Source organism: Equus przewalskii, chromosome 4, assembly GCF_037783145.1.
Source record: "Equus przewalskii isolate Varuska chromosome 4, EquPr2, whole genome shotgun sequence".
Lineage (NCBI taxonomy): Eukaryota > Metazoa > Chordata > Mammalia > Perissodactyla > Equidae > Equus > Equus przewalskii.
Genome location: NC_091834.1, coordinates 100,978,088 through 101,002,465, shown reverse-complemented (window position 1 = coordinate 101,002,465; position 24,378 = coordinate 100,978,088). Strand labels below are relative to the sequence as shown.

General features: G+C 50.3%; 1 protein-coding gene across 1 annotated transcript; it reads right to left on the bottom strand.

The window, feature by feature from the left end:
* Positions 1–3,507: 3,507 nt before the first annotated feature.
* On the bottom strand, positions 3,508–24,378 carry ZNF783 (zinc finger protein 783). The gene is made up of 7 exons (XM_070618052.1): positions 24,122–24,378; positions 20,683–21,084; positions 20,474–20,600; positions 20,184–20,312; positions 9,824–9,952; positions 8,635–8,745; positions 3,508–6,660 (listed from the first exon to the last, which is right to left on the bottom strand). Exons 1-7 carry the CDS (start codon positions 24,143–24,145, stop codon positions 5,825–5,827), a joined length of 1,758 nt encoding a protein of 585 aa, XP_070474153.1. The 5' UTR covers positions 24,146–24,378; the 3' UTR covers positions 3,508–5,824.

The following is a 24,378-nucleotide window of genomic DNA, read 5'->3' as shown; positions in this document are numbered from 1 at the left end:
TAAAACCAAAGACTTCGGGAACAAAGGAAGCCCCCAGGGGCCAGCCCCTTACCCAGGGAGCCCAGTGTCTCATTCCCCTACAGGAGGTGCCTGCAGAGCTCCTCCTGCCAGTCTTCCAGGCTGCCCCGCTCCTGCTCTGAGAAATACATGGCCACATCTTCAGTAGTCACGGGCACCTGGAAGGACAGGTCGCCCACGCCAACATGAGTTACAGCCATTCCAAATAACAGCTAAAACCAGCTCGTCTCTTCTCTCCCCACCCCCACACCAGAGGGCACTGCTGGCCAGACCACTGGGCAAATGCAAACTCATCTCCGCCACAGCTGCCTCAGATAAGGGCAGGGACCACAGCCTGGGAGGATTCAGGATCAGGGCTCCTGGGCGCCCATCCCTTCTCCTAGGTGCACACATATCTTCTGTGATTCCCCCGACCTGCGCCAGTCCTCACCCTCAGAGGCCATTCTGGGGTAGCAGGCACAAGCATTGCTGCACAACTGTACCCCTCCCGACCAACCCCCTCCACCCGCCACAGCAGACATCCCTGCTGTGTGTCACACTTCACTCCTGACATTCTGGCCCTTTAAAGTCAACTGGTGACTGGCATTAGGAGCCAAGAGGTCGGGCTTCAGCAGCCACAGGGACTCCCTCCTATGAGGTGAGGACCCTGAGGAACCCAAGCAGGTCCTCTCCACCCACATCCAGTTCCTGTACCTCAGGGGCCTCCCCCTTGCTGCCCCGGGGCAGCCGCAGGACCCAGAAGTTCCTGTTTCACAGCAGCTGCTGCTGGGAGGGGTCTGCATTAGAGAGGACTTCTGGTCAGGTGTGTTTCAGGTTTAGGATGACCTAGTCCGTCCCTGGCCTGGGTGACAAGAACTGTTGAGATTTTCCTACGTCTCTGAGAGTAGGAGAGACATCTAGTAGAAACAGCACTGAAATGGTTTTAGATACATTCCTGGATGCTAGATTTGTGACAGAGCATTGCAAAGAGATAAGATGTTCATCCCTCATCTGTGAAGACTGGATCTGCCTCCTCCAGGTTACACCTTGAACTGGTCGGAGGCCAGACTTGGAGATGGAACAGGTATGCTGTGAGAGAAGAAAGGAAGGGACAGGTGTCTGATGACCAGTACCTAGTATGTGTGGGATACTTTGCTAAGTGCTTTTTTGGAGGAGGTGTTGGGGGACCTCAGTTGCACAGAGTTGGATAATCACAGTCTTTGATTCATAACACTTCCTGATTATTGGTCCACGGTCTTTATATTTGTTTCACTAATAGAATATGTGCCAATATAACACAGCCTGAGTGCTTTTCCATACCTTCAGTGCATGTCATACTCACAGCAACCCCACCGTGCACAGGATTCAAATGGCAGGATAGGCATTGAGTCAAGTTCTAGTAGAGTTCCATTTCCAGGAGGGTTTCCATTATACTGCAGCTGTTCCCACTGAGGCAATCGTGAATTTCTTATTGTATTACTTCTAGTAATGCATGTTACATTTTCCACCTCCCATGGCAGGATATTCTTTGAAATATTTCCTTGTTCTGACTACTCTTAAGTTCTGGCTTTCAACTTTCTCTGGCTCCATTTCCTGGCAGCTCAAACCTGGCGTCCTGGTGTGGATGCCACCCTGGGGCTGGTCGGCAAGGCACCTGCATCACAGGACCGATATCTCAGGCAGTTCAGAAGGTCACACCCCAGTGAATGTCAGGGTGGAAGGGCCTAAGAGATCACCAAGGCCAGAACAACAGGGCCTTAGTCACCTCAGCCCAGTAATCAGGGTGGGTTTGCTCTAGAACACTGGAGACTGAAATAGCAGTCTGGGTATGCATTGGGGCCCTGGGAAGTTTTCTGGACCCGAGTTTCTCACTCATTTCCTGTCTCCTGCTGGGCTGTGTTCCTGAATGAAGAAGAAGTGGTTGGTTAAGTAATTAGGTAAGCTAATATGACTATTATATGGTAGAGCTGGGATTCAAATCCATTACACTCTCTGTCCATTTATGATGGTAATGCTTTGCTAGTCCATTTTCCATTGAGTCTTAGTTCAGGATTCTTCCCATGGGCGCTCTCTGGGGTCCAACGTCTACTGTCTGTTTGGGGATCTGACGAGTGAGGCCTTCTGGCACCTGGAAGAAGTTTCCCCCTATTCCAGAGGATCTTGACCTTCCTGTATCTCAGAAGGACTCTGGGCCCCTCTCCTGGTGGCTGACTCACCTCTTTGTGTCTAGTCACAGAAATGGTATATGGGAACTGACCTCCAAAGAGAGGCCCCCATCCAGTCTGCAGAGATCTCCTTCGGGCCATCTTGGCTGCCGTTCAGGCCGTGGACAAGAAGGAGTCCCAGGCTGTCTGATTTCAGAACTTGGAGAGGTAGACAGGGACTGCGAGTCTATGACCTTGCAGTTGGGGAACTAGCTGGAGAGCAAGTGGGCGGTGCTGGGGACCCTGCTGGAGGCAGACGGCCACTGCAGAGGCAGCTGGAGAACTTGGAGAAATTCCTTCTGCAATTCCTAGGGAATTTCAGAAAAGAGCAAGCAGGCACCAGAATGCATCCTAATTGGAATCAGAGTTCAGATCCAGAAGGGCTTTGTGGGACCCTCACAGCCAGAGGCCAGACTGCGCCACAGGAGGAAGCTGAGGGCCTAGGCTGGAGTGAAAATAACCTCCCAGACAACAGCACTGGTCTCACCTAGGAAAAGGGGATGACAATGTGGTGATGGTCTCCCTAAGACGGTCAGTTTGGGGGTTGGGTGTGGGCTGAAGGACAGGACAGGAGCCCTGGAGCGTCCTGGAGTAAGGAGGTTCACAGTCCATCCTCCATACACCCCGACCCACACAGCTGGGTCCACCCAAAGTCCGGGCTGGCGGGAACCTCGGAAATTTTGTGGTTAAGTCCATAGAGGAGCAATCCAGGGCCAAGAAAGGGGAGGGGACTTTATCGTGTGAACTCAGGCAGCTCCCCTCGGGCCCGTCGGCCTCAAGTGCCCCTGTCCTCGTCCCTCTACCCAGGCTGAGCCTCCCCAATTCCAAGAGGGGGCAGGGGCGGAGGCAGGACGTCCTCCTTGAGGACCGCCCTCACTGGAGCCGGGGCTGCCTCGGCGATGGCCCTGCGCTGTTCGTCCTGGCCGGAGTCGCCACCACGCGGCCGCACGCAGGCCGGCCCCGGGCCTCTCCGCAGCCTCTGCCCCGCTCTCGGCGGCAGCGTTGGACGCTGCAGGCGACCGCGCGGGAGCTGCGGCAAACGGCGCCAAGCGGCGCCAAGCAGCAAGCTGGGCCCCGCCCCGTAGACCAGAGCCAGCTCCTCATTGGCCATGCAGGGAAGCTCCGCCCAGCCCGCGCGCGCGCGCAGCCAGCACCCAGGACTCCCATTGGCTATACCGGGAAGCTCCGCCCCCACCCCTGCCCCAGCTTTCTGGGCGCCGGGCGGGCGTGAGCCTGCGCGCGGGAACGCGTCGTGCCCTGGGCTAGTCTACTGGAGATCAGGAACCAGATCACGTGCACGCACTCATTGAGTCCAACATTTATTGAGCACCGATGGGGACAAGGGACCACTGCCGTCATAGTGCTTAAGGGCCTTCAACACCAGGACTCCACCTTTATTTTACAAATGAGGAAGCTGACACCCAGGGCTGGGAGTGAGTCTAAGGCCAAATCAGGCTCCAGCCTCGCGGGCGCGGAGCACAGCTCTGTTCCTGCACCACGCAGCCTCCGCTGACTCATTTCAGTTGTTGAGTGCCAGGCAAACCCGCACGGCCTAGCTGGGAGCCTAGGCACATCGAATACTTTGGAAGAAGAAAAGATGGGAGCCAGTGCCTCGCGATTACTCGTGGTTTGCGCTTCTGTTAAGAGTACCTGTATTTACACAGGGCATTTAGCATTAGAAATACAGGCCTAGGAACTCTTAGCGAGGCATCCCCAGGAAACACCTGAGACTAGCTCTGGCAGCTGAGGGTTAACCTCTGAGCAGCTACACTTGCACCATATCCTGTCTGAGCACTTGGTGACAGCCCAGCCGTGACTTGTGGGGCCCCTGGCGAGGGCTGGGGGTGCCAGAGCAAACAAGCAGAATCCACAGCAGGGACAGGTGGCAGCTCTTCCTCCCAAGCCCAGGGCGACTTGGCTGAGCTGTCACTGACTTGTACACACTCTGGCCCCAGAGATGATGGCAGTGTTCCCATCTGCCCCCAACTCTGTTCATGACTTTGGGAGAGGAGTGAGGGTCAGAGGCGGCAACAGGATGTGGCACAGCCAGGGACCCAGGCACCTGGGAGAGGCCTGAACGCTGTCCACGTGGTGCCAGACAAATAAGACAAGAATCAGAATCACCCATCACTCCAGCTTCAAAATCACCCACACCAAGGGCTGGTCTCTAGGCAGCACCCAAAGTGGTGTGGCTTAATAGGCACAAGGAGCTGGCTGCCCTCTAGACTTCTCCAGGAAGCCTGGAACTATTGTCTGAACTTACATGCTTTGAATCTCATTGCTTTGGTAAGAATTTGTTCCGTGAAATACGGAGGGCTCCTGGGACATGCAGCCCCAAGGGAAAGTGACCTCACTCTGCACCCTCCACCCACTCTAGAAAACAAAGGTCCTTCCTGAGGGATTCTGACTGGGGGAAAAAGGACCGAAGATCTGCATGGAAGAGAAAGGGGTTCCTGAACTTGAAAGGAAGGACAAAACCAGGCTCCCTATTTGTCCAGTTGCCTCCAGATCTATTAGGACCCTGAGAACCCTAAGGTGAGAGATGAAGCATTGGGGTCATCACCCCATTTGCTGGAGGTGGTGAAGAGTCACTCAGATCTGCCCTAACTCTGCCACAGAGCCCCATGTTCTCAGAGGCAGCCCCTCCTTTGTACAAATCAGGCCCGGCAGCCCCAGAGTCCAGGTTAGCTGACCAGCCTCACCCAGACCAGGATCTTCCTCTCAGGAGGAGCTTCCTGGGCTTGCTCTGCATCCCCTCCTCGAGGTGTTGTATGGGGTCATCCACGGAACACGCACTCCTGTGAACACTGAGTCCTTGGGGGAAGTGTCATCCACTCCAGGCTTCAGGTTCCCCATCTCAGCTGATAACCAGCATCAATCATGGATGTGAATACCTGCTGGGGGTAGGACTAGGAATACTGGGAACCAGTCTGGACCAAGGAACGCACACCTGGGAAGACACCTGGTTTCCAGGGCAGCAGCCGCGGCATCCCCATCCACACCCAGGCTGGTCTGGACAGCCCCTCTGCACTCCCACACACAAGGAGATGGCAGAGTAATTCCTGTCCCTCAGGAGCTCTTGGTCCCCTTTGCAATCACACACAACACTTAAAACAAAAGCACTAGAAAAGCTCCATAAGGAGAAAAAAAAAGCTGCAAAATAAAATAGAAAACTCAAATTTCCAGTGCCTATTCCTCAGGCTGTGTGTCCACTCTGCTGTTTCGCTGTTGACAGCAGGCACAAGAACTCTGTACAAAATCGAAACCCCAGGCCCTCAATGTCTCTCTCGCCCCCACTGGAAGGGCCACAGTCTCTGGTCTGCTCAATTGTCCGTGGTACCTGCCAAGACCCCCACCAAAACCTGGCATCCCCTAAGCCTTAGGGATCCTTTATAAGTCAGGAATGTAGAAAAGGCAGCAAAGAGGGACAAACTTAGGAAAGAGGAAATTGAGGCATCTGGTCACACATACACTCTGTCACTCTGCTGCTTCTCATTTCAAAGAAAAGAAAACTCTGTCCAAAGCCATCCCAGAAAGAGGAAGCAGCGCCAGGCACAAGGGGGAAAGGCCCCGCAGGTGGAGAAGAGGTCCTGCCCGGGGTGCCCCTGCAGGCCCCTGCCTGGTCAGCCCTCCTCGATGCGGCTGGGCCGGCGCAGGGGTGGGCTCCCCGGGCGCCCGGGGGGAGCAGCAAAGTGCGGGCCCGCCTGGCCTCGGGCGTGAGTCTGCATGTGGACCGCCAGGTGGTGGTTCCGGTTGAAGGCCCGGCCGCACTGGGGGCACTGGTAGGGCCGCTCGCCGGTGTGGATGCGCTGGTGACGGAAGAGGTCGGAGGGCCGGCGGAAGGCCTTGCCGCAGTAGGGACAGGCGGGCCAGCCCTGCCCATTGCCCGTGTGCAGGCGCTGGTGCAGCAGCAGGCTCTTGCGCTGTGGGAAGAAGCGCAGGCACTCGCTGCAGTGGTACACCTTGGTGGCAGCCGGCCTCCGCCCCACGAAGGAACGGCCTGAGAGGGAGCGGTGGCCCTCAGGCTCCTCGGGCAGCCAGCGGATGACAGGGCCGGGCACCACCACCTCCCCCGGCTCCAGCGTGGAGTGGGCTTCCCCCCACGCGGGGGGCGAGCTGCCCCGGGCCTCCCTGTGCTCCTCCTCCACGTGGGTCCGCTGGTGAATGGTCAGGTTAATCTTCAGGCGGAAGCTCTGCCCGCAGTCGGGGCACGGGAAGGTCCGCTCTCGCCTGCGAGGGAGGATGCGGGGCGGCTCTCCCAGGCCCCCTGGCGGCCGAGGGGCCCCTGCCCGCACCCTTGGCACGCCCCCGGCATGAAGCCCGCCGGGGCCCCCAGTCCCGCTCCTGGGTCCTTTGGGGAGTCTACACTGGGTCTGGCTGGGGGACTTCCCCAGAAAGAGCTGCTCAGGCATCATCTCGTCCTCAGATTGTGCTTCTGTCTTGATGACCACACCACCACCTGGGGAAAGCAATCTCCGTTGATTTCAAGTGGGCTGCCCCAGCCCACCTGGGCCACTCAACCCAGCCCTGGCCTCCAGGGCAGCACCACCTGCTCCTGCCTTCACTGAATGTTTTTCCCCTCCTGGTGCTCACAGCACGGAGCAGGAGTCCAGCTCACTCAGCCCCACCAAGCAGGCACTGCCTCCTAACGTCAGCTGGTCTGTTTGTTGCCATGAGGCCCATTCCTGCAGGCCAAGCTAAGGACATCAGGAGAGAGGAGACAAAGCTACAAAACCAGGAACCAGGGGGTCAGAGGTCAGGGCCCAGACCTGTGGGAGACAGATGAGTGGGAAAATGAAGGGGAGACAAAGAGAGGCAGAGCCCCTGGAGCCAGAGATACACTGGCTTTGCAGGACCCTCAAGAGTTCTGACAACTGTAGTTCTGATCTATGAATGACCACGAGCCCTGTGGGCCCTGACCACCTCCAGACCAGGTAAGAGGCCTCACCTCAGGGCTGGAGGTGGTGGGTGGCTTAGCACACTCAGAGCTACTCATCCACGAACAAATCCACACGGAGCGTCCACCACCTGCCCAGCACCGTGCTCTCGAGCAACAGAGGAGCCACGAGGACCTGGGCTTCCCGGCTGGGCCTCAGTGTGAGACACGCTTGACTCTGAGGGAGCATGAGGCAAAGGAGCTGCTGGGACAGAGCAGTGGCAAGGAAGGGCTGAGGCAGCGACCGGTGGGCTCACAGCAGCTCCCAGGGGTCCCCAACACTGGGAAGGCAGGTCCTGGCCAGCAAGCCCAGCCTGGAACACTGTGCTTTCTTCTAAATCCTCCAGCTGCTGTTCACCCCTGGTTTGCTCTGGAGCCAGCCCCCAGCCACGCTCTCCTCGGACCTCCCCCAGCGGCCGGCAGCCTCAGCAGCTAGACCACACAGGCGGCTCACAGGCCAACAGCGAACCTTGCCCTCTGCATATTAAAACGAAAGCCCTCAGCCCTTTACGAGCAACTTCCAAGGTCTAGGACCAGAGTAATTTCTAATCTTGCTGAAGCCTGAACTTAAGCCACGAGCTGGGAGGCTGCGGAGGAGGAGAGCCCTACCGGGTGAACCTCCAGGGCAGCACCCAACGGCAAGACCTGGGGGTTCCCGCTCACTGCAGCTCGCCCAGGAACCCCACAAATAATTCAGGACAGGAAGTGATTTCTATGTTAGAAATGACCACTGTTTCTAAGTCAGTCCTTCAGCTACAGGATCATTAAGAGTCTATACGAATCATCTAAACTTTGGGGTACACTGGTGCGTGTACTGGGCCCCCGTGGTATCCCTGCACTTGGGGATTCATGGGGGTCTCAGGCCTGTTCTCTGTGAAGGCCAGGGCTCCCGACCTCTTCGTCTGAAGCCCATGTGCAGCTGGGTCTCCCGCCACGCCACAACCCCGGGGGGACCCAGATCTCACCTTTGCCTCCCACCAAAGCAGGAACCAGGATGGAACCAGGGAGAGCTGGACCCCTTTCTACTGGGACAGAAAACCTGCCCCAAGGCCAGAATGGGCAAGAATCACTTTCTTTCTCCTGCTCATCAGGGGATAAGCCCACTTTACAGAAAATGCACAGACTCTAAGAGGGGGAACTAAATTTAAATCGCAGGCCACCACACACAAACCGTAAGATGTGAGGCTGTGAGCATGGTACTTCACAGGGTTGCCGTGAGGCCTTTGTGCCACCAGACCACAAACCTGGCAGTGTGCCACTTGTTCTCAAGCAGCACCTTTCCAGCCAGGACAGACCGCCATAGGGGGATGACCAGGACCATAGATGATCTGGGTCCCCAGAGCCCCAAGGGAAATACAGCTTGAGGGGTGAGGGAGGGACCCCTCAGGAGGAAACCCCTCACCAGGTCCCTCACGCCAACCCCCACCCCACTCCCAAAGGGCCCCTGAGCTCCTCTGAGGTTCTGCTGTGACCACGGGGCCTCCTCCCTTCACTCACCTGGCCCCATGCTGGGTAGGATGTCCCTGGGAGGGGAGGCTGACGACTCCCCATCGGAAGATTCTTCCTCCTGTTTAACCGAGGACAAAATGCTGGTGCAGGCTGGGGGCCCTGTGAGAGAGAATCCCGTGAGGGCCTTTCCCAACACCAGGCTCCTGCAGGGTGACACAGCCATCCCCTAGCCGGCCCTCGATTCGCTCGACCGCCTGCCAGGAACAGGAAGAGGGGGCCCCAGGGTTGGGTCCAGAGGACTGCAGGTGCTCACTCTGCAGCCTCCGCTTCAGAGGGTGGAGGAAGCTGTGAAGTCCACGCCCCCAATTCCCATGCAGGCCAGTGCTAACAACTCATCCCTCATCTGAATGTCACCCTGATGGGCCTCAAACCGACAGAGGGTTTGGGGAGGCGCCCTCTCCTCAAACACTGACTGGGAAGGAGGGACACAGGGAAGGGAGGGAGTGTCACCTCCAACCTCAGGGAGCCCATGTTCAGTGAGGGAGATGCACAGAAACAACTGGAGAGAAAGCAACCCCGAGACTGAAAGGTCAGGCCAGCAGGCGGGGTGGTGGGGATGTGGCGGGGGGGGGGGGGGGGGGCGGCGGTGAGCCAGCAAAGCACAGTCTGGAGACAGAAAACAAGGCTCTGGACTGTCTGCCAAATGCCCTGTGAATGACACTCTGATTCTGTGAAAGGATGGACAGGAATCTCCTTCAAACAGAAGCAGACAGAGAGCGCTGGAGGGGCTGCCTGAAGCCTCAGAGCCCCTCACAGGCCTTCAGACAGAGGACAGTACTGAGGAACACACATGGGGCACCACACTAGGGACAGGACACACATCGCCCCATTAACGTAACCATCGTAAGAAGCCTGAGGAGGCCCCACACTCGCCCTCGAGGGCCCCTCCCTTGCTCCAGCCAGACTGCAGTGCTCGGCCCCCACCACACCTGCAGGAGCCACAGCTCTGCTCAGACCATCTTCTCCTGCTGAAAACACCCTCTGATCCCAGCAAAATCTACCCTTCCTCTACGGCCTGTTGCAGGGGCCCCTTTTCCAGGAAGCCTGTCGGGCTCGGCTCAGCCCCGTCCCCAGCCATCTCTCCCACCCTCGAGCTTCAGCACTTGTTCTCAGCACCGCTTGTCTGGTACTGCTGCTGGGGCACCAGTCACACTGCTGCCCGGCTGCCCGCACTCACCGGTACTTGTTTCAGGTGGAATTACTCTGGTTTCTGAGTCTTGCTGGTGGTCGGGAACCTGCGTTTCTGTTGGCTCCTCCTGGGCAGGGCTGACTGGGCTGGGGATGTGCTCTGGATGTGGCGGGAGGCCTGGAAAGCGCAAATCAGTGACACTGAGGACAGGAGCCTCTGGGCAAGGGCTAAATGCAGTCACTGGGACCTGGGCATCCGGTCAAGCACAGGGTATGATAATGGAGTGGACGTCACTGATCACCTAGTGACTAGACCCCAGGCTAAAGCCACCATGTCTGAGAGAAGGAAACAGTACAGCACAGTAACTGACGTGACAGCACCAGACAGGCCATGACATGCAGGCCCAAGGACCTGGCTTTTGAGGAACTCCTGGCTCAGAACACTAAAACATGGCTCCCAACCCCAAGTCCTCCACCAGGCTGGTGTATGAGGATCCCCTGGGGAGCAGCCCCAAGATTCTCATCAGTAGTTCTGGTGGGCCTAGGAAGTACGCAGTTTTGAAAAGCTTCCTAGGGCAAAAGAGATGAACAAATACTCACAGAATTAAAAATTATAATGGCCCATAAACAAATAAAAAGATATTCAACCACACTCATAATAAGAGAGGTGCCATTAAAATTATACCGTTATCAAAGCCAGACAGATACTACCAGAAAACTAGTCCAATATTCCTTAATAAACATTGATGCAAAAATCCTCAACAAAATACTAGCAAACCGAATTCAGCAGCATATTAAAAGGATTAAACACCATGACCAAGTGGAGTTATTCCTGGAATGCAAGGATGGTTCACTATATGAAACTAGACTAATGGAATACACTGCATTAAAAGAATGAAGGGAAAAAACCATGTGATCATCTCAACTGATGCAGAAAAACCATTTGACAAAATTCAGCACTCTTTCAGGAGAAAACCACTCAACAAACTAAGACTAGAAGGAAACTACCTCAACATAATAAAAGCCATATATGAAATACCCACAGTGAACATCATACTCAATGGTGAAAGACTGAAAGTTTTTTCTCTAAGATTAGGGATGAGGCAGGGATGTCTGCTTTTACTACTTCTATTCAAAAAAGTACTGGAATTTCTAGTCAGAGCAGGTAGGCAAGAAAAAAAAATAAAAGGCCTCCAAATTGGAAAGAAGTAAAATTACTTCTATTTGCAGATGTTATGACCACATATGTAGAAAATGCTAAATATCCTGCAAAAAACTGTTAGAACTAATAAATGAATTCAGCAAATTAGCAGGATAAAAGTCAACATACAAAAACCAGTTGCACGTCTGCTTTTTTTTTTTTTTTGTAAGATTGGCCCAGTTGCCAATCTTTCTTTTGTTCTTCTTCTCCCCAAAGCCCCCCAGTACACAGTTGTATATATTCTAGTTGTAGGTCCTTCTAGTTCTGCTATGTGGGACGCCACCTGAACATGGCTTGATGAGTGGTGCTACGTCTGTGCCCAGGATCCGAACTGGCGAAACCCTGGGCCACTGATGTGGAGCACGTGAACTTAACCACTCGGCCACAGGGCCAGCCCTGACTAAAATAAGCTGTGTCTCTATATAATAATGATGAACAATTTGAAAAGGAAATTATAAAAACAATTCCATTTACAATAGTATCAAAAAGAACAAAATAGGAATAACTTAACCAAGGAGGTGAAAGACTTTTACAACGAAAACTATAAAACATTGCTGAAAGAAATTAAAGAAGACATAAATAAATGCAAACTATCCCATGTTCATGAATTGGAAGACTTAATATTGTTAAGATGTCCATATTGCCCAAAGTGATCTTCAGAGTCAGTGCAATCCCTATCAAAACCCCAATGACATTTTTCGCAGAAATAGAAAAGCCCCATCTTAAAATTCATATGGAATTTCAAGAGACTCCAAATAGCCAAAACCATCTTGAAAAAGAACAAAGTTGGAGGAATTCCTGATTTCAAAACTTACTACAAAACAACAGTAATCAAAACGGTGTGGTACTGGCATAAATAGAATAGAGAACCAAGAAATAAACCCTCACATATATGGTCAAATAGTACTTGAGACAGGTGCCAAGACTACTCAGTGGGAAAAGGACAGTCTTTTCAACAAATGTTGCCAGGAAAACTAGATATCCACGTGCAAAAGAATGAAGATGGACCCTTATCTAACTCCATATATAAAAATTGACTCAAAATGGATCAAAGACCTAAATGTAAGATCTAAAAGATAAAACCCATAGAAGAAAACATAGGACAAAAGCTTCACATTGGATTTGGCAATGACTTCTTGGATACGACACCAAAGCCTCAGGCAACAAAAGAAAAAATAGACGAATTGGACTTAATAAAAATTTGTAAACTTATGCATCAAACAACACTATCAACAGAGTTAAAAGGCAACCGACAGAATGGGAGAAAATATTTGCAAATCACATATCTCATAAGGGATTAATATCCAGAATATAGAGAGAACTCCTAAAACTCAACAACAAAAAAACAAACAACCTGATTCAAAAATGGGCAAAGGACTTGAACAGACATTTCTCCAAAGAAGATTTACAAATGGCCAACAAGCACATGGAAAGATGCTCAACATCACTGATCATCAGGGAACTGCAAATCGAAACCACCATGAGATACCATCCCACCCCTATTAGGATGACTATTATTTAAAAAAAAAAAACAGGAACTAACAAGTGTTGACAGAGATGTGGAAAAACTGGAACTCTTGTACACTGATGGTGGGAATGTAAAATTGTATAGTCACTGTGGAAAACAGTATGGTGGTTCCTCAAAAAATTAAAAAGAGAATTACCATATGATCCAGCAATTTCACTTATGGGTATATACCCCCAAAAAGTGAAGGCAGAGTGTTGAAGAGATTTTTGTATATTTATGATCATAGCAGCATTATTCACAGCAGCTAAAATATGGAAGCAACCCAAGTGTCCATCAACAAATGAATGGATAAGCAATATGTGGTGTATATATATATAGACACACACACACAACTGAATATTTTTCAGCCTTAAAAACGAAGGACATTTTGACATATGCTACAACATGGATGAAACCTGAGGACCTTATGCTAAATGAAATAAGCCAGTCACAAAAAGACGAACACTGTATGATCCCACTTATATGAGGCACTTAGAGTAGTCAAAATCAGAGACAGAAGGTAGGATGGTGGCTGCCAGGGAACAGGGCAGAATGGGGCAATTATTGTTTAATGGGCATACAGTTTGAGTTTTACAAGATGAAAAGAGCCATGGAGATGGATGGTGGTGGTTGCACAACATTATGAATGTATTTAATACCACTGAAATGTACACTTAAAAATGGTTAAGATGGTAAATTTTACATTATGTGTATTTAACCACAATAATAAAAAAAAAAAGAAAAGAAGTGCTGATACACAGTACGACATGGATGAACCTTGAAAACATTACATGAAGTGAAAGAAGCCAGGCACAAAAGACTACATATTATATGGTTCCGTTTATATGAAACGTCTAGAATAGACAAATCTATAATCAGAAAGTATATTTGGGGGATGGCCCAGTGGTGCAGCGGTTAAGTGCACATGTTCTGCTTCGGCAGCCCTGGGTTCGCCAGTTTGGATCCCGGGTGCAGACATGGCACCGCTTGGCACGCCATGCTGTGGTAGGCATCCCACATATAAAGAAGAGGAAGATGGGCATGGATGTTAGCTCAGGGCCAGTCTTCCTCAGCAAAAAGAGGAGGATCGGCGGCAGATGTTAGCTCAGGGTAATCTCCCCCCTCACCCCCCCCAAAACGTATATTTGTTGTTGCTTAGGGTGGGGCAGCTGAGTAGGGGTTGGGGTGAGCTGAAGGGTACAGGGCTTATTTTTGAGGTGGTGAAAATATTATAAAATTGGCTATGACGTTGGTTGCACAGACCTATGAATATGCTAGAAACAACTGAATTGTGTACCTTAAATGGGTGAACTGTATGGTGTGTGAATTATATCTAATAAAGCTGTTATTTAAAAAGAATTACACTGAAATACTTCTTCTTACCTATTAGGCAGACAAAAATGCTGTAAGTCTGACCACGTTCTCTAAGGCAAGGCTGATGGGGATGCAAATGATACAACCCCTACGGAGGGGAATTTGGTGATAAATTCTTGAAAAATTACACACTCATCTACCTTTGACCCAGCAGTCCAGCTTCTATGACCCTATCCCAATGATACATGGGCAAAAATATGAACTGACTTATGCACCAAGTATTCCTTACAGCATTATTTATTTATACCAGCAAAATATTGGAAATAGCCCAAATGTCCATCTGTGGGGACTGCTTCCACAAGCGGTGGTGCATCACACCATGGAGCATTCCACACGCATGAAAGAAACGAGGGAGATCCCTACACACTGAGAGGAAGTGACCCCAGGACAAACTACATAAGACGGGGATGGGGGAAGACAGGGGTATCTACGTGTCCCTGACATTTTCAAAAGGAAACATCAGAAGTATAAACAAGAAGCTAATAAAAATGGTTATCTGCAGGGAGAGGGAGGGGACAGAGATGGAAATGAGGCTTCCCTGAATGTTCCCTGTTAAAGCATTTGACTTTGCAAACATAACATGTCTTACATATTCAAAAAGTTCAGTTAAATCAAAAAATGAAAAGCGCCATCTCTAAAAATCTAAAAATAAACAAACTTCACCGTATATCAAGTTGCTGACATAACCACATAGAGAAAACAATTATTCCAAGTGACTTTAAAAAGCATTATTTTGTCTATAAGTCCTGAATGGAATGTACTCAGAGGACAAAAACGGCTGCAAAGAAATCTCAGATTTCAATCAAAAGTATAAGTGTTAGTAGAAATATTGGCTTCATTATTTTGAAATTCATTATTTGAAGTGAATAATGAAATACTAGGATTTGGACATAAGATAATGCAAAAAAGTAATTATGCTGCTATAGTTAGGAATTTAAGATTTCCAAGTAAAAGTCGCATGCAAGTATAAAATCAAAGAACATTAAATTCGAATTAGAAATATCATTATAAACTCTTGATATTTTTTCTTTTCAAAAATACATATTTTCTGAAAAGGCGCAGAAGCAATGCCAAAAATTAGCAACTACTGGCACTTATCTGCAATTTCTAAATATCACTCCCCACTGAAAGGAATCAAAATTCCTTGGAGAAACTCTTCTTCCAGGTCTGGGCCAGGAAACCTACAAGATGAATCTAGAACATCTTACAGTGTTTGAACCTCACTGAAGTCACATCAAAATGACCTCTGGGCCAACTTGAAGGGGCTCCCACAAGCTAAAGATGGGACCATTTAAGCATGAAAATAACGACTGCAAAGGACTGCATGTATAAAACATTTAACAATCTATGAAGTCATAATAATAATCCCAAAGAAGAAAAGCCAAGCAGCAGCCATCACTGGAGGCTTCAAAGGCAATAACTCTTCCTTCTGAAAACCAACGAGGGGAAAGAATTAAGCATCTAGGCTGCCCTTTCTGTACAGACTGTGTATGAGGATAACAAAGAGTTGATTCGGGAAATTATTCTTTATAAAAGAATTTTAGCTATTAAGTGCAGAAGTAATGACAGAATTTCACCATTTTGCAACTCCTAATGAAATAACAAATGCAGGCAACAATCTTCAATGATTATTAAATCATAGTGTGAAAAGTGGATGGGAAACTTTCTAACAGAAGGATAAGCCTGACGATCATGAAAAGAAAGACAACGAGGTGAGCCCTGACACCAAAAAACTTCTAGAAGAAAACACAGCAAAAAAGCTCATTGACATTGGTCTTAGTGATGATTTTTTGGATTTGACACCAAAAGCAAAGGCAACAAAAGCGAAAATAAGTGGGACTACATCAAACTAAAAAGCTTCTGCACGGCAAAGGAAGCCATCAACAAAATTAAAAGGCAACCCACTGAATGGGAGAAAACCTTTGCAAATTATATATCTGATATGGGTTAATATCCAAAATACATACTCATACAAATTAACAGCAAAAAACCAAACAATTCCATTGAAAAATGGGCAGAGGATCTGAATAGACATTTTTCCAAAGAAGATATACAGATGGCCAACAGGTACATGGAAAGATGCTCAACATCACTAATCATCAGGGAAATGCAAATCAAAACTACAATGAGATAGATGTCACCTCACACCTGTTAGCATGGCTATTATCAAAAAGACAAGAAATAAGAGTTGGCAAGGATGTGGAGAAAAGGGAACCCTGTGCATCGCTGGTGGGAATGTAAATTGGTACAGCCACTATGAAAAACAGTATGAGGGGCCCCCTAAAATTAAAAATAGAAATACCATGGGGCTGGCCCGGTGGCGCAGTGGTTAAGTGTGCCCGTTCCGCTTCTCAGCGGCCCGGGGTTCACCAGTTCGGATCCCGGGTGCGGACATGGCACCGCTTGGCAAAAGCCATGCTGTGGTAGGTGTCCCACGTATAAAGTAGAGGAAGATGGGCATGGATGTTAGCTCAGGGCCAGTCTTCCTCAGCAAAAAGAGGAGGATTGGCAGATGTTAGCTCAGGGCTAATCTTCCTCGAAAAAAAAAAAAAGAAATACCATACGATCCAACAATTCCACTTCTGGGTATTTAGCCTAAGAAAATTAAAACTAACTCAGAAAGATATATACACTCCCATGATGTTCTTTGCAGCATTACAGGCACACTTTGGAGATACTGCGAGTTAGGTTCCAGACCACTGCAATAAAGCGAGTATCACAATGAAGCGAGTCACACAAATGTCTTGATTTCCCAGTACATATCAAAGTTATGTTTACACTATACCATAGTTTATTAAGTGTGCAATAGCATTATGTCTAAAAAACAAAGGTATATACCTTAATTAAAAAATACTTTAGGGGCTGGCCCCGTGGCCGAGTGGTTAAGTTCGCGCGCTCCGCTGCAGGCGGCCCAGTGTTTCGTTAGTTCGAATCCTGGGCGCGGACATGGCACTGCTCATCAAACCACGCTGAGGCAGCATCCCACATGCCACAACTAGAAGGACCCACAACGAAGAATACACAACTATGTACCAGAGGGCTTTGGGGAGAAAAAGGAAAAAATAAAATCTTTAAAAAAAAAAAAAAAATACTTTAGGGGGCTGGCCCCGTGGCCAAGTGCTTAAGTTCACGCACTCTGCTTTGGTGGCCCAGGGTTTCACTGGTTCAGATCATGGGCACACACATGGCACCGCTCATCAGACCACACTGAGGCGGTGTCCCACATGCCACAGCTAGGACTCACAACTAAAATATACAACTATGAACTGGGGGGATTTGGGGAGAAAAAGCGGGAAAAAAAAAAAAGAAGATTGGCAACAGTTGTTAGCTCAGGTGCCAATCTTTAAAAAAAAAACCTCTATTGCTAAAAAATGCTAACCATCACCTGAGCCTTCAGCAAGTCATAATCTTTTTGCTGGTAGAGTCATAATCTTTTTGCCTCAATGTTGATGGCTGCTGACTGATCAGAGTGGTGGTTGTTGAAGGGTGGGATGACTGTGGCAATTTCTTAATAAGACAACAATGAAGTTTGTCACATCAATTGACTCTTCCTTTCACAAATGATTTCTCTGTGGCGTGCGATGCTGTTGGATGGCATTTCACCCATAGTAGAACTTCTTTCAAAATTGGAGTCAGTCCTCTCAAACCCTGCCGCAGCTTTATCAACTAAGTTTATGTCACATTCTAAATCCTGTGTTGTCCTTTCAACAACCTTCACAGCGTCTTCACCAGGAGAGGTTTCCATCTCAAGAAACCACTTTCTTTGCTCACCCATGAGAAGCAACTCCTCATCTGTTAAAATTTTATCATGAGATTGGAGCAATTCAGTCACCTCTTCAGGCTCCACTTGTAATTCTAGTTCTCTTGCTGTTCCCACCACATCTGCAGTTACTTCCTCCACTGAAGTCTTGAACCCCTCAAAGGCATCCAGGAGGGTTGGAATCAACTTCTTTCTAACTCCTGTTAAGGTTGCTATTTGGACCTCTTCCCATGAACCATGAATGTTCTTAACGGCATCTGGAATGGTGAATCCTTTCCAGAAGGTTGTCAGTTTACTTTGCCCAGATCCATCAGAGGAATCACTGTCTATGGCAGCTATAGCCTTATGAAAAGTATTTCTTAAATAATAAGACTTGAAAGCCAAAATTACTCCTTGATCCATGGCCTGTAGAACGGATACTCTGTTAGCAGGCATGAAAACAACATTAATATTGTTGTACCTCTCCATCAGAGCTCTGGGTGACCAGATGCATTGTCAATGAGCAGTAATATTTTGAAAGGAATCATTTTTTCTAAGCAGCAGGTCTCAACAGTGGGCTTAAAATATTCAGTAAACCATGTTGTAAACAGATGTGCTGTCATCCAGGCTTTGTTGTTCTATTTATAGAGCATAGGTAGAGTCGATTTAGCATAATTCTTAGTGGCTCTAGGATTTTTGGAATAGCAAATGAGCAAGGGCTTGAACTTAAAGTTACCAGCTGCGGTAGCCCATAACAAGAGAGTCAGCCAGTCCTTCAAAGCTTTGAAGCCAGGCATTGACTTCTCCTCTCTAGCTATGAAAGTTCTAGATAGCATCTTCTTCCAATAGAAGGCTGTTTTGTCTACCTTGAAAATCTTAAGTGTAGCCACCTTCATTGTCTTATTTAGATCTTCTGGGTAACTTACTGCTTCACCCTGTACTTTTATGTCATGGAGACAGCTTCTTTCCTTAAACCTCATGAACCAACCTCTGCCATCTTCCAACTTTTCTTCTGCAGCTTCCTCACCTCTCTCAGCCTTCACAGAATTGAATCAAGTTAGGGCCTTGCTCTGGATTAGGCTTCGGATTATAGGAATGTTGTGGCTGGCTTGATCTTCTATCCAGACCACTGAAACTTTCTCCATATCAGCAATAAGGCTGTTCTACTTTCATATCATGCATGTGGTCATTGAAGTAGCACTTTTAATTTCCCTGAAGAACTTTTCCTTTGCATTCAAAACTTGTTTAACTGTTTGATGCAAGAGACTTAGCTTTCAGCCTATCTCGGCTTTTGACATGCCTTCCTCACTAAGCTTATCACGTCTGGTTTTTTAATTCAAGTGAGAGACATGTGACTCTTCCTTTCACTTCAACACTTAGAGGTCACTGTAGGGTTATTAATTGGCCTAATTTCAGTATTGTTGTGTCTCTGGGAATAGAGATGCCAAAGGAGAGGCAGAGAGACAGTGCAACAGCCGGTCAGCGGAGCAGTTAGAACACACACGACATTTATTGATTAAGTTCACCGTCTTATACGGGCACAGTTTGTGGCACCCCAGCACATGACAATAGTAACATCAAAGATCACTGATCACAGATCACCATAGCAATAATAATGAAAAAGTTTGAAATATTGTGAGAATTACCAAAATGTGACACAAAGACACAAAGTGAGCAAATGCTGTTGGAAAAATGGTGCCAACAGACTTGCTCAATGCAGGGTTGCCACAAACTTTTAATTTGCAAAAAAATGCAATATCTGCAAATAATACAAGGTATGCCTGCATTTACCATAACCAAGAAATGGAAACAACTTAAGCGTCCATTGATAGATGAATGGATAAAGACGATGTGGTGTGTACATACGACAGAATATTATTCAGCCATAAAAAATAAAATCTTGCCATTTATGACAACATGGATGGATCTTGAGGGATTATGCCAAGTGAAATAAGTCATACAGAGAAAGACAAATACCGTATGACCTCACCTATATGTGGAATCTAAAAAAAATAATAAAAACCAAGCTCAGAGATACAGAGGACAGACTGGTGATTGCCAGAGGCGGGAGTGGGCAAAATGCATGAAGGGGATCAAAAGGCGCAACTTTGGAACCCCCGTCCTATACCACACAAGCTGTGGGGACGAAGCTGGCTGGGCCTCCTCCGAGAGGGCCCACTTCCACAAAGGGAAGCCGTACATTACAGGACCCACAGCTGCAGCTGGAGTCGGGAGCAGAGGTGGAGGGCCACCAGGAGGTGGCGGCAAAAATGCTGCTGCTGCTAGCATTACAGTTAGTCATAGGTCCCCACTTACTATAGAATGCTAGCTTCCTGTCTGCCATCTTCCCAAGTCCTCACAGCAGCCGAGTGAGGCGAGCACGGCTGTCCCCTCGCACAGACATACAAACTGGATGGCTCTAGGGCAAAAGCCCTGCCCTGCCCCTCCCTGGGCGGGCCTCAGACAGCGCGGGCCCACCATGGGTGAAGGGGCTGTCCTCCCTTCCTGGCCTCACAGCACGTCTGGGAAGCCCAGAGAGCGGGCTGTGGTTCAGCTTGCCTGGCCGCTCCCCACCGTGCCGCACTCACCAGCGCCTGGCCTCTTCGGGCGTGCTGCCTCTCTCTCCTTCCCCTCCTCCGGGCCCCATGGGCCGTCAGGACAAGGCTCCTCACCCCTCTCCATGCGGGTGAGGATGTCCGGTTTGGAGATGGCATAATCTGCATACGGAATGAAGAGAGCTGGGTCAGGACTGGACACCTGCCACCTAGTTGCCACAGAGATGCAGAGACACCAGAGGAACAGAAGCTAACGCAAAGACACAGACTGTGGGAGGCCAATCTGTGGACAGAGGCCCAGGTCCTCACTTACGCAGCCTTACCCAGGGAGACAAGCATCTCATAGTTGCCCCTCATCACGTGCTTGTAGAGCTCCTTCTGCCACTTGTCCAGCCTGCCCCACTCCGACTCGGAAAAATACACAGCCACGTCATCAAAGGTCACGGGCACCTGGAACCACAGTGTCACACACGCTCACCCACACACAGGCATGGCCCTTCAGGCTGTCCCACCCAGGGTGCCCCACGGTTACCTTGGGGGCCTCCCCCTTGCTGCCTGGGGGCAGCCGCAGGATCCAGAAATTTCTGTTTCTCAGCAGGTTTTCCATGTTCTCCAGCCGCCTCTGCAGCAGCCCGTACTCCTGCAGCAGGGTCCCCAGCACGGCCCACTTGCCCTCCAGCTGGTTCCCGAACTCCAAGGCCGTCTTCTCACAGTCGGCCAGCTTCTTCTCGGCTGTCCCTGTTCGTCCCTCCAGAGTCAGCAAACGGGCCAGGCAGGAATCCACCTTCTTTTCCAAGGCCTGGATGGCGGCCACCACAGTCCACAGCGTGATCTCCGTGGAGTAGAGGTATGAGTTCTTCTCAGCAGCCAGCTGGGGCGACGGAGAAGGTGTCGAAGGCCTTTCGTCTCCTGTTTGCTTGTCTCTCTCTGGAGCCTGTCCACAAGAGAAAGGAGAGATGTTATCAGAATTATACAATCAAAATGTCCACCTTAAAAAGAAACCTTAGAATGTCACCTGCCCGGGTAAAGCCTCATCTGGGATCCTGAAGGCAGGTCAGGCAGCTGTGGGGGGCATGGGGAGGCAGGGACATCAGTTAGGAGTCCAGCCTCAGGACAGGAGACACTGCCTGGACCAAGGTGTTAGCATGTGCGAAATAGGAGGAAAAACATAGCCAAAGAGAGAAAGTGTCTGCAGTCTCCAGTGACTTCCCTGCTTCGTTCTCAGTCTCCTCCTCTGAAAAAGAAGGGACAGGTTTGAAACCCAGAGAACGTGAGCCCTGCAGTCACACAGCCTGGGTGCAACCAGCACCTCTGCCACTCACAAGCTGGCTGGCTCTGGGCAAAGTTTTAGAAACATCTTTCAACTTCACTTCCACATCTAGAAATGGAACTGATAAGAGTACCTACATGATAGGACTGTGAGAATTATTGACACAATCTTTGCAAAAAGCATTTAACAGAATGTCTAACACGTGGTAAATATGCAACAAATGTGAGCTAAGCTGATAACGAGGAGGATGTGATGACGATGAAGATGCTTCTGGCTCAGGGATGCAGGGTGAAATAGTTCATGGGAACTTTTTTCTCCCCCTTTTTCTTTACATTGTCCTTCAGTGCCTTGGAAAAGAGCTTCTGGAGCACCCCAGCTCCTTGGTGACCGATGCACAAGCCGTCCCTGAGCGTGTACAAAGGCCTCAGTCTCAGTGCATCTTCCTAAAAGCATTGCTGGAAATGTGAACTGACATCTCACCCCTCCACTTCACTCATCATCCATGGCCAAATCACCACCAAGTCCTATCCATATGACTTCTCAAAGTATCTCAAATCTGTCCTCTTTTCTCCTTCTCCACTGCGATCACCTAGGCCAAGCCCCAATCAACTTTCACCTGAGCCACTGCAACTCCACCCCGCCACTGCAACTCCACCCCGCTGACTTCCCCACTTCACCCTTCTCCCCCACCATACACTTTCCAGAGGGCAGTCAGTACTCTTTTAAAAACACAAACTATATCACTTTAGTCCCCTGCTTAAAACTCTCCCATAGCTTCCCAGTGTACCTGGAATAAAATCTGAACTTCTTTTCATACCTCAGCCTGCCTCCCAGACCTTATATCCTCCCGGGTATTTACTACACTCCAGCCACCCTGGCCTGCCCAGATGTCTAGGATACACCCAGCTCTCCTCCACCTGCGGTCAGCTCTTCCCACACCACTCCTGGCACCCTCTCACACGAGGCTCCAGCTTAAACATCGCCTCCTAGAGACCTTCACTGACAGACACATCTAAAACAGGCCCCTGTTAGTCCCTTCCCTCATAGCACTAATAATCTGTGATCATTCTATGTGTTGGCCTGTGTTATGGTTTGTTTCCCCCATGGGAACATAAGCTCCCATGTAGTCCCAGCTTCTAAGAGTGCCTCACTCATAGCAAATGCTCAGTAAACACCTGTTGAATGAATGAGTGACTAAACAATTAAACAATACATTCATTCAATAACCATTACTGAACACCTGTGATAGTAAAGGTACAACAGGGATGCAGAAAAAATTATGTGGTTCTTCCTTCCCCAGAAGAAAAATTCTGTACAGAAATAGTCACCACTATTAATTGTCACTATACATGGTAACAGTGTGATACCATAGGCTAACAAAAGTTGAGGGCCAATCTGTCCTGTTTGGGGAGTTTCTTGGGGGGCTGGCCGGGTGGCATAGTGGTTAAGTTTGTGTGCTCGCTTTGGCAGTGGGGGTTCCCTGGTTTAGATCTGGGTGTGGACCTAGACACCACACCGCTCATCGAGCCATGCTGTGGTGGCATCCCAAGTGCAAGGTAGAGGAGGAGTGGCCCAGATATTAGCTCAGGGCCGATGGTCCTCACACACACAAAAAAACCCCAAATGACCCTTGTGATTATATTGGGGAGTTTCTTGGAATCTGAAGCAGTGCAAGAACGAGGGCAGAGGGAAGGGAGTGGGTGGATAGGAGTGGTCAGGGAGAATGCTGAGGGAGGCTCCTGGGCTGGGTGGGAGCTGATGATGTCACCTGTACAGACAGGCCTTGGGGGGCTTCCCCCAAGAACAGGGCCATAAGCCTGAAGGGCTCCCACCCCCTTTCCCTCCCTTGCACTCAGGGGACCCCCCAAAAAAGCACACACCAAATTCACTAATTAAAGAGAAGAAATTCCTTCTTAAAAAGCATCCATAAAAATCAAAGTTTCAAAAACCTGAGATGTATTAATAATAGTAGATATATTTATTGAGCTCTTTACAGGTGTTTTCCTAGTAGGTCAAAAGTGGCCAAAGGATTATTTTCTCCCAAGTGGACATATTGCATTAGCCAACATTCTAAAATCTGCTAAACAAAAAACACAAAAACAAAAAACCCTACAATCCCTCTGGCAAACAGCATTCAACACCTTTCTCTTAGGTCAGAGCAGAATGCTGGGTCCCTTAAAGGGGGTGTGATTCCAAAGCCCCGGCTGGGCGTCAGGCTCTGGCCTCGACTAGGGAGTGACCTTGGGCCGGTCCCTTCTCGGAGCCCCAGGCGCCAGCTGTCAGAACCGCATGGAGCCGGCGCCCCGCCCTCCCCGCCGCCGCCGGGGGCCTCACAGGAGACAATGGACGCGGCCGGGGGAGGGGGACAGCCACGCTGAGCAAATGCAAAGGCCTGTCATCCTGAGCGTCCCTGGGAGCCTGGCCTGCCCCCGCCGTCGGGCCGCCCGCCCGCCCGCCGCGCCGCCGGCCTGGCCTTTGGGCCGCCCGGGCAGTGGGCCTGAACGCCGCCCGCGCGGGCGCCAGACGAGGGCGGCCGGCTGAGAGCGGGCCCGACGCGGCGGGCGCAGGCGGCAGGCGCGGAGGCCGCGCCGCGGGGCCGCTCCGGGCGGCCGGCCGGCCGAGAGCTTGGCGGGCCCACGCGGCGGCGGCGGCGGCGGCCCGGCCTGTCTGGGCGTCCGGGCGTCCGCGCCGGGGCGCTTACCGGGGCGCGCGCCGCTTCGGCCATGGCTGCCCGCGTCCCTCCCGCTGCTCTCCTCGGGCCGGCCTGTCGGGCCTGGCGCGGCGCGGCGCGGCGGCAGAGGCGGAGCGGAGCCGCCCAGCCTCGGAGCTCCTGCCGGGCGGCCGCGAGCTGCGTCCGAGCCACGTGCCCCGCCGGCCCTTTAAACAAGAGCTGCGCTCGCGGCCGGGCCCGAGGGCGCGCACAGCGCCCCCTGCAGCCCGAAGGACCGCACGCCCGCG